The sequence below is a fragment of the Oncorhynchus mykiss genome, chromosome 9 (genome assembly GCF_057628025.1).
Source record: "Oncorhynchus mykiss isolate SJ-2025 chromosome 9, ASM5762802v1, whole genome shotgun sequence".
Classification (NCBI taxonomy): domain Eukaryota; kingdom Metazoa; phylum Chordata; class Actinopteri; order Salmoniformes; family Salmonidae; genus Oncorhynchus; species Oncorhynchus mykiss.
This window is the reverse complement of record NC_143030.1, coordinates 57204058-57213995: the sequence shown is the minus strand read 5'-3', so window position 1 is coordinate 57213995 and position 9938 is coordinate 57204058. Positions and strand designations below refer to the sequence as shown.

The following is a 9938-nucleotide window of genomic DNA, read 5'->3' as shown; positions in this document are numbered from 1 at the left end:
CTGAAAATCACATTGTAGGATTTTTAATGAATTTATTTGCAAATTATGGTGGAAAATAAGTATTTGGTCAATAACAATATAATTATTTGGTCAATAACAATATCGAATCAAATGTATTTGTCACATACACATGGTTAGCAGATGTTAATGCGAGTGTAGTGAAATGCTTGTGCTTCTAGTTCCGACAGTGCAGTAACAACCAACGAGTAATCTAACCTAACAATTCCAAAACTACTACCTTATACACACAAGTGTAAAGGGATAAAGAATATGTACATACAGATATATGAATGAGTGATGGTACAGAACGGCATAGGCAAGATGGAGTAGATGGTATAGAGTACAGTATATACATATGAGATGAGTAATGTAGGGTATGTAAACAAAGTGGCATAGTTTAAAGTGGCTAGTGATACATGTATTACATAAAGATGCAGTAGATGATAGAGTACAGTGTATACATATGAGATGAGTAATGTAGGGTATGCAAACATTATATTAAGTAGCATTGTTTAAAGTGGCTAGTGGTATATTTTTACATCAATTTCCATTATTAAAGTGGCTGGAGTTGAGTCAGTGTGTTGGCAGCAGCCACTCAATGTTAGTGGTGGCTGTTTAACAGTCTGATGGCCTTGAGATAGAAGCTGTTTTTCAGTCACTGTGGGGACAACGTCATTGATTAACTTATTGATGAAGCCAGTGACTGATGTGGTGTACTCCTCAATGCCACCGGAAGAATCCCGGAACAGTCACTCGTTCTTCATGCTTTAGTTTGATTTAAAATATATGATGTAGATAGGGAGAGATTGTGTGAAAGGGTTAGAGAGGCTAGAGGGGATTGGGGTTTGGGTGGTGTAGTGGAGGGAGGAAAGTGGTGTCTAGAGCTCTATTCCACGTTCTTAGAGGAACAGGACTAATGAAGAGAATTTAATGTAGATAGGCAGTGACTGGCCTCACACTCCAGTACAGTAGGTGGCGGCCTATGCACCTTTAACGTTGGATGCGATCCTCCAAGCCAATCCCAAAGAAGAAGAAGACGAAGAAGAGGCGGGGCCTCTTTCCTCTCTGAAAGAGGTCAATTCGGAGTTTGCCTCGTGCATGCTCGATACATGTCTGGAAATATAAACACTAGCTGCCATACACTTCTGTTTTAGATAACTGCCAAACACTGGGAATAAATGGAGGCGTTCAACCAGCTGATCTTGGAATATCCTCAATTCATGTATGGAGGAGCCGGAGCAACGGTCTTTATGGCTGGGGGAGCTCTGATTTACAAAATTGCAACAAGGTATGCAGTAAACTAGCTAGTCTGCCATGTTTGCTTATCATATTTCACGCAGCTAATGAGCCAACTAACACGTAATCATACACTACTAACATTAGTTGCAGCCATCTAAAGCGATCAATATAAGATCCTATGATCAAATAATATTCCTGCCTGTCAACGGGTAATGAACTAGCTAGATAGCTGCTAGCTAACTAACATTGTCCATGGCGAGTGGGCCCCCGCGTGCGCCTTTGATTAGTAGTAACATTACGCTACAGGATGTCCGCCTCGAATGTATCACGTTTCATTTATTTTAACACACCCGGTAGTTCGCTAGCCTTAACCTAGTCTGATATAATTAGTCTATAATACAATCAATTGGTATCTACTAGTGGTGAAACGGTTCACAAAACTGACGGTTCGGTACGATACAGTGGTGTCACGGTTCGGTAACGTTACGGTTTCAAAATTAAGTCACATTGCAGTGCCTTAAACCAAATAGGACCACTTGAGACTGGTTACTTGAAGAAAAAAAAAAGATTTTCAAGTTTTCTTTTAAGATTAGGGTATCCACATGATTTGCATTGAGCACAGATCGGCTTGCTGTGACAATGTCAGCCGCTGTGGAGAATACCCTCTCGCTAGGGACAGAGGTCCCAGGCACAGCCAGGTAGCACCTTGCTAACATGGCAACATGAGGGTATATTAACTCTTTGGTCTTCCACCATGTAAGTGGATCAGCATCCAGTGCAATACAGTCCACTTCCCGGTATGAGGTCATCTCCTCTATGACCTTGGTTCCCTCCTCATGGAACAATCCCCAAAAAGCTCAGCCATGGTAGACTTCTTTTCTGGAGGAGAACCCCTGTCAGCTGCCGTCTCTGGAGAGGGGTTGGCTCCTGTGGTATCTGTGGCTTGACCTTGCAGAATTAAATTAGATGAAAATTGCAATCTCTGAATTGGCTTTAAAAATATGATTTGTTGTTAGAAATATATCAGATAATATTATGACAATTGCAATTATTACTTTATCATTTTTAGATCACTAATTAATAAAATAATAAATGTCACATGAACAAAATAAATACAATATCTGTTGTATATTGGTCACAATCTCTGCTGTGAGTTCATTGTAGACTCAGACGAGCAGCAGCATCCTGGTGCAGCAGGGACTTGAACCCGGAGTCCAAAGCAGTGCTCTTGTGTAAGAAGTCTTGGACATCAGGGTCAGCATATCTAGGCTCCAGGTTAACTCTGATAGCAGTCTTGACATCCCTTACTGCGGGTTCATCTTCATCAGATGCCACCATTGATTTCAGAATCATTGTTTTTCATAGGCAGGACCATGGAAACTGATGGAATGCTCTGTCCATATCAGTGTTGTGACTGTTTTGAGAGGTTTGCACACTTTGATAACTTCCTCTGCTAGTCTTATGTCATTTTCAGACAAAGTCACTATTGTTGATATTCTTCCTCACAGCTTGATCAGTCAGTGTAGAATACACCAACTTTCTGCTCAAGGTATCTATCTATCAGCCATGTCATGGCTTGAATTCCATCTAGTAGGGACATCTTGAATTAGTTTGTGGTTTGGCAGCTCCAGCATCTCCTGTTTTGTCTTGAAAACATGTTCAGCAGTTGTGCTTTTATGAAAGAAGGATATTCCACCTTCCTGCTAGGAGGCGAGAGATTGGATTCACTGACATTTCTTTTTGAGATGCTAGATTAATTACGTGAGCAAAGCATCCTATCTGTGGCCCCAATCCAGCTAGTGCAACTGCATTTACAATATTTCTAGCGTTGTCAGTGGTCACAGGAATCGTTAAATTATCCCTCTCCAACTTCCACACTGCAACTACTTCCCTTAGCTCTTCCTCCAAGTTTACACTGGTGTGACTACACTCAAGGGGACATGTTTGAAGGACATGGCTTTTTATCTCCCACTCTGCCGTAATGAAATGAGCCGTTACAGTAAGGTAGCACTTTGTAGATCAAGTAGTCCAACTGTCTGGTAGAGAAACAGACAGCGTTTCTGACAACTCGCTCTCAAGTTCTTTATTTTTTTAAACATTTATTTTAATTTGACCCCCTTTTCTCCCCAATTTCGTGGTATCCAATTTTTAGTAATTACTATCTTGTCTCATCGCTACAAATCCCGTACGGGCTTGGGAGAGACTAAGGTCGAAAACCATGCGTCCTCCGAAACACAACCCAACCAAGCCGCATTGCTTCTTTAACACAGCGCACCTCCAACCCGGAAGCCAGCCGCACCAATGTGTCAGAGGAAACACCGTGCACCGGGCTACCTTGGTTAATGCACACCTCGCCCGGCCCGCCACAGGAGTCGCTGGTGCACGATGAGACAAGGATATCCCTCCCGGCCTAACCCGGACGACGCTAGGCCAATTGTGCGTCGCCCCACGGACCTCCCGGTCGCGGCCGGCTGCGGCAGAGTTTGGGCACAGACCCAGAGTCAAGTTCTTTATTTTAAACATGTTTAAACATATTTCTGAACCCCGCATTCTACTACAGAGAAAGGTCTTGTATTTGCCGCTATGAATTTTGCTATCCCTGCGCAGATTTGTTTTTGATAGCCCTACCGTAGTCAGCTGCATATTGTTGCCTGAAGGCTGTGGGGAGAGGTGGTTGCTGTTTCATTTTTTTTGCGTAGTCCCACCAATTGGCACTTTGGGGTGATGTCTGCGCAAATGAGTAGTCATGTTACTCGTATTGCCACTCGAGTAGTCTATCGGCAATGAACAGAGCCTACATATTGTGGAAATTTTATCCACCACTTGTTGGCAATCCCCGTTATAGTTTACAGGGAAACCGAAATGTTCCCAGACGGCAGACCTGAATGATACTGGTGCGTCTTCTAGTTCTGGCTTGCCATGTTGCTCCTTTGCATTTACCTAACTGCTAATTCCTTCATCAGCTAATTGCTGCTACGACGGTCTCTCAGCTCTGTTCTCGCCGGAGTGAAATAACTAATGAGCGGAGCAACTTTAAAAAAAAATTTAAAAAGTTTTTTATTGAATACAACCTAATTACTATGTGGATATTTTTCCCATGTTAATTTACATGCCATTGGTTTATGCAATAATATTTTCTTTACAATGATATATGTATATATTTTCCTAGCTATAATATATGATTAAAGTCATGTTCGGTTCACAGTGCGTACTGCACCGTGGACCCTGTACCGAACGGTTCAATACGAATACACGAACTGTTTCACCCCTAGTAATCTACAGCCTCAAACGAATTACTGCAAAATCGTGTGAATGTTCCTTACAATCCAGAAGGTTTCATACAATTACACTCAAACTTAACATACTCTACTGGTTGTCTATGCGGTCTCAATTTTAGACATTTGCTCACCAATACTAGCTATTGAACCAAGCATGCCATGAAAATGGTATATTCTGAATCGGGAGGTTGGAAAACAATCCACAACCTTTTTTTGGTTTTAAGATTGAAATCTGAATAAAGTGTGTTTCGTGGCATGTTTGGTTCAATAGTTAGAATGTTTTATATTGCATATTCAGTTTTCTATTGAACCAAGAATGCCATGACAATGAGATTTATTCATTCGGATTTCAATCTAAAATCTAAAAAGAAAGGTGTGGATGTTTTATCATCCTCCCCTTATTCAGAATTTACCAATGTATGTTTGGTTCAATAGCTAGTATTGGTGAGCAAATTGTCTCACATTTTGGTACCGCATAGACAATTGGTAGAGTAAGTTTAAATGTCATTTCATTCAACATTCTTGCTTGTAAGGAACATTTACACGATTTTGCAGGCATTCATTTCAGGCTGTATATACCAATTAATTGTGTATTATGGCCTGATTAATTGGACTAGCCTAAACCGTGCTGTTTGCAGATATAGTTAGCTATTTAGTTTTACATTCAAGTCACTCTTTCGCATGACTATCCTATGATGTGTTTCTGCGAAACCGTGTTCCATCTAGCCAGAGGTGGTACCAAGTCACGATTATTGAAGTCGCAAGTAACAAGGTCAAGAGTCTCAAGTCTAGTCACAAGTATAATGGGTGAAGTCCAAGTCATGCATTCTAAGAGCAAGTCTCAAGTCTAGTAAAAAAAAAAAATCTATACATGTAGTTGAACTTGTCATTGCAAATCTTCGTATTTTTATTGAGGCTACCAGGCAGCCCTTTTTCTTATTTTGTCTACAACATATATTTTGATTGTCATTGTAAAATAGGAACCTTGTAGCAGTCATAAGGGCATGAAATCAGCAGAAGACAAGGCAGGTTGACGTGCTCAGAGTAGATTTATTTACAGGTCTTGGTGATCCAATGGTGAAAGCGCCATATAATACTAAATATATGAGTAGGTTGACCAAATATACACAGGAAATAGCCTATGTATGAGGCTTAACCTGTCCTATCTGAATGGACATAGGTAGAGGAGGGTAGGACTGCACAGCTTCCCCTTGAAACCAAATCGAATGTCTAACAGGAGCTCAAACAGGTACATACAGTATAAGCATTTGGCCCCTCCTAGGATCATACAATTACCCACTTGGCAATTCCCCATCATTGGTACATTCGTCTTAATCAGACTTAATGATATTTCATCACCGTTCACACTTGGAACAATAATTCATCTTATTGAACCTACTGACTCAGTGCCTATTTCTATGTGCAGTGAGGCATGTGCACTCCTATAATGCACAAGCTGAATGACAGACCTAGGACACAGAACTCCGACATACCCTGGGATATATGAACAAAGAAAACCATACAGTGAGTTAAATAAACAGAACTTCTACATCCATGAGTCTTGCGAACGTTCATGTGCGTAATAAACATTGCTCCCACTCGGAGGGTAAGAAATGGTAGGACTAAATTAAAATGTATGGTATGAATCAAATGTCTAAGTGTTGCAATAAAAGGTATGTGGATGGAATGATGAAACCCCAGCAATTATAGATTTGCTACATGTATTTAAATGTGTGAAAGCAACGTCAAACATTTCAACAAGAGAACAAAGCACTCTCCTCCACTGACGGGAGTTTGGCGATCACAAGTGGAGAGATACGCCTACAGTAATTAATTTGAACAGATTCCAAATGCAATCTTCATAAGTAAATGTATACATTTCAACAATTTTGACAGCCTGCTAAATGACCAGTAGGCCTACGCCTGTAGTTGTTGCTTGGTGCTCCATTGCTGTTGAGTTTGCAAAATAAACAGTTCATATTATTGATCACCAGTTTTTTTAGTGGAGCTTCCTATTTATGGCCATCCTCTCGCCCTACAAGTTGACGTTTGCGCTGCACCCAATTCTATAGCTAAAGCTGTACAGCAAATCGGCAGTCTGTTTGCTAGCTTACCCAACCTCTCTCCAATCAGAGGGCCGAGTGTGCGTTTCACTAGCCAACTCTTTTTTGCAAGACGGTGCTGCGTCTGTCTCTGGCTGAGTGGAGAGTAATGCACGGAGAACCTAGACAGAATTTCAAGTAATCAGTCTCAAGTCGAGGACCGAGTCTTGAGGCTCCAAGCCATTTTAATTTCTATCAAGTTGAGTCTCAAGTCATCAAATTTGTGACTCGAGTCCACAACGCTGCATCAAGCTCTTTACCTGGATCAGCAATATCACCTTTAGACAGTGTATCTAAAGTAAAACACTTCTCTTCCCTATACAGAAAGAAACCCACACATGTCAATGTGAATTGCTGGTTCTGCAACCAGGACTCAGTGGTCCCATATGGAAACAGAAACTGCTGGGACTGCCCCAACTGCGAGCAGTACAACGGCTTCCAGGAGGTACTGCAATTCATCTTACTGCACACACAATTAAATCCACACTACTGATTGTCAATGCAGCTGATTGTTGCATGTCATAGATGGTGGACCGTGTCAACATGATGGATATTGCTTTGTCAAATCAGTAGCCGGGCTTGACTAATGAAACATTTTTTTTTTTTACCCAAGTCACTTATCCTAAAAAAAATTAAATCTTTAACACCATTTTTACATCCCTGTATGACACAAAATAAATGCATTACTATCTTTTTTACCATTAGAGAATCACACAAACATGTAGGTTACAACACTGCCGCTTTAAGGCTCTGCTGGAGGATGGTTGGCCCCTCTTGGTAGCCTCTAAAGTATTGTAACATTACAGTTACAACCAAATACTTTTGTCTTTATAAAATAAATCCCTCCAGGGCTTGAAATGAAAGGTGTGCCGTCATCCCTGGGACAATAAAAAATGTCTGATTCAAAACTGACTCTGGGATGACTGATCCAGAATTTATATCACTGCACATTAAAATGTTTTTAGAAGCAATGAAGCTGATGCAACAGATCAGACGTTTAGCTTAAAATGTTGATCTAGTTTTAATTCTTCATATTATAAGCTCAACAATGTGCACAATGCAATTAGCGGGAAACAATTATCCTTAATATATTTGACAAACATGACTGGCGTTTAGCCTGGGGGTGGGGGGTGCCTAATTAAGTCATTAAAGTTTGGCAACATTTTCTGGCGTTTCATGTCCGCATCGGTTTGGACATGAGGCTGTAGCCGATCACCTACACTTTGACATGTAGGCTTTTTTTAATTTATGTATATGAAAAATAGATTTTAATATTATTCCAACGTTATCCAATTCTGATCAGAGTTATTGTTTGATTTGTGATTATTTTGATCTTTTACTTGTCCATTCAGACAACTTAAATCTATTTTTCTAGTCAGACAATATATTTTTTTTATTGTCCCATACTTGCACACTTATCTGTAATGCCATATACATTTCAGGGATTCATGAAAGTTAGGACAATCCTTATCTGGCAAGGACATTTCATTTGTATTATTTGATCTAAAAAATAGCTTCAGGTGAATTTTATAAGGGATAAGATTTGTTTTTATAATTTTCCATATTATCCATTTCCATGTTTCTCTGCCAGGAAATGCCCTTGTCCTGAGCAAAGGATCATCATTTTAAGCTCAGGAATGAGCAGGGTCAGCTATAGATTACTTGTGTTGTCATAAAATCTAGCGGTCAAACACGGAAATGATTCCAATCTTATTCATCAATATATTCGGCTCTATTTACTGATTTGAAAATGCTAATTGGCAACAAAGTAGACAAATCCCTGCAAGCTCTTGGACTTCGTCTCTAGCCAACACCTTTGCTGTCAGCTAGCTACTAGCTGCCTTGTTCCAAAACGAAACATATATTGAACATTTTCATCTACAGTTCCATATTTTATTTCACTTTGTTGGCTTATTTACATGCTTTTGGTGTTGTACATATTACTATCGTGGTAGCAGTCAGGTATTTACAATCCAGGGTTTTTCTGCATACAAAAGTCTCGGTGTGCTGTTTTTTGTTCATATTTTCAGTGTAAATGACTAAAACCAGATGTAAAGTGTGTAGAAAAGATAATGGACCTACATTGCATTCGAAAACTATTCAGACCCTGGACTTTTTCCACATTTTGTAAAGTTACAGACTTATTCTAAAATGGATTAAATAAAAACAATTCCTCATCAATCTACACACAATATACATTTTAGCAAATGTATTAAAAATAAAAAACATACCTAATTTAGATAAGTATTCAGACCCTTTTGCTATGAGACTCAAATTTGATCTCAGGTGCATCCTGTTTCCATTGATCATCCTTGAAGATGTTTCTACAACTTGGAGAGGAACTGCAGAGAAGAATGAAATAAACTCCTCAAATACAGTTGTGCAAAGCTTGCAAACCTGTTTTTGCTTTGTCATTATGGGATACTGTTTGTAGATTGAGTGGATAAAACACTTTATTCAATTTTAGAATAAGACTGTAAAGTAACAAAATGTGGAAGGTTAAGGGCTCTGAATACTTCCCGAATGCACTGTATATAGGGCCTGAAACTATATTTTTGGTCCACCAGTCACTGGGGCAGGTAGTTAAAAAAATATATATTTTAAACATCTTCCAGCCAAAATGTTTTTGTTGTTGCCACAATTAGACTTTCGAGTAAATTAGACCAACTTTTATGACAGTGTTTCTAAAGATGAATCTAAAGCACTTCTATCACAGTGCTCACAGGTCCACAGTGTGCACAGGTCTGCGCAAAATGATGTATTTGGGGGTATTTTTGTAATGGCATGGGGCCCCCATTGATTTTCACTACGGCAAACAGGAGGGCCTCTAAAAATTTTGTCGGCGACCGCACCAGTGACCATTCCCACAGACACCCCCCCTCCATGTCCACCCCCCAAGCCCTATTTTGACCCCCCCCAAGCCCTATTTTGACCCCCCCAAAAAAACTGCATTTTGCCATGGATAGGCTAATTTTCTGCAAAGGTGATGATGATATTTGCAACATACCGTATTTTACCAGATCCTCTCCTTCAGCGAGCTAGCCAACTTAATTTGCCAATTGGCTTCAGCTGGCTGATGTGCCAACATGGTAAAGTTGGTTTGACATTGGTTAGTAATAGCTTGTCTCTGGGGCTGGTTAGGGACCGCCATTAAATTACACAATGTAATTGGGACAATGTTTTCATGTTGCACATCTTTTAATTGTCTCATTAAATGCGTTCAATATTTGTATATGAATTGCAACAATTGATAGTTGCTTTGATGTTAACTCCAGCAGAATGAAACAAATGCACACATAACCAACCTTTAAATAAGTAA

The 9938-nt window shown here is 39.9% G+C and overlaps 1 protein-coding gene across 2 annotated transcripts in view; it reads left to right on the top strand.

The window, feature by feature from the left end:
* Positions 1–858: 858 nt before the first annotated feature.
* Positions 859–9938, top strand: part of tmem201 (transmembrane protein 201) — a 29973-nt gene continuing 20893 nt past the window's right edge. The window contains exons 1-2 of one of the 2 annotated variants that reach the window (XM_036988285.2): positions 859–1288; positions 6944–7064. In XM_036988285.2, the coding sequence (XP_036844180.2) occupies positions 1179–1288; positions 6944–7064 (231 nt within the window). In that variant the 5' untranslated portion in view covers positions 859–1178. The remainder of the gene's footprint in view (positions 1289–6943; positions 7065–9938) is intronic. The other variant, XM_090184602.1, reaches the window with a different exon arrangement.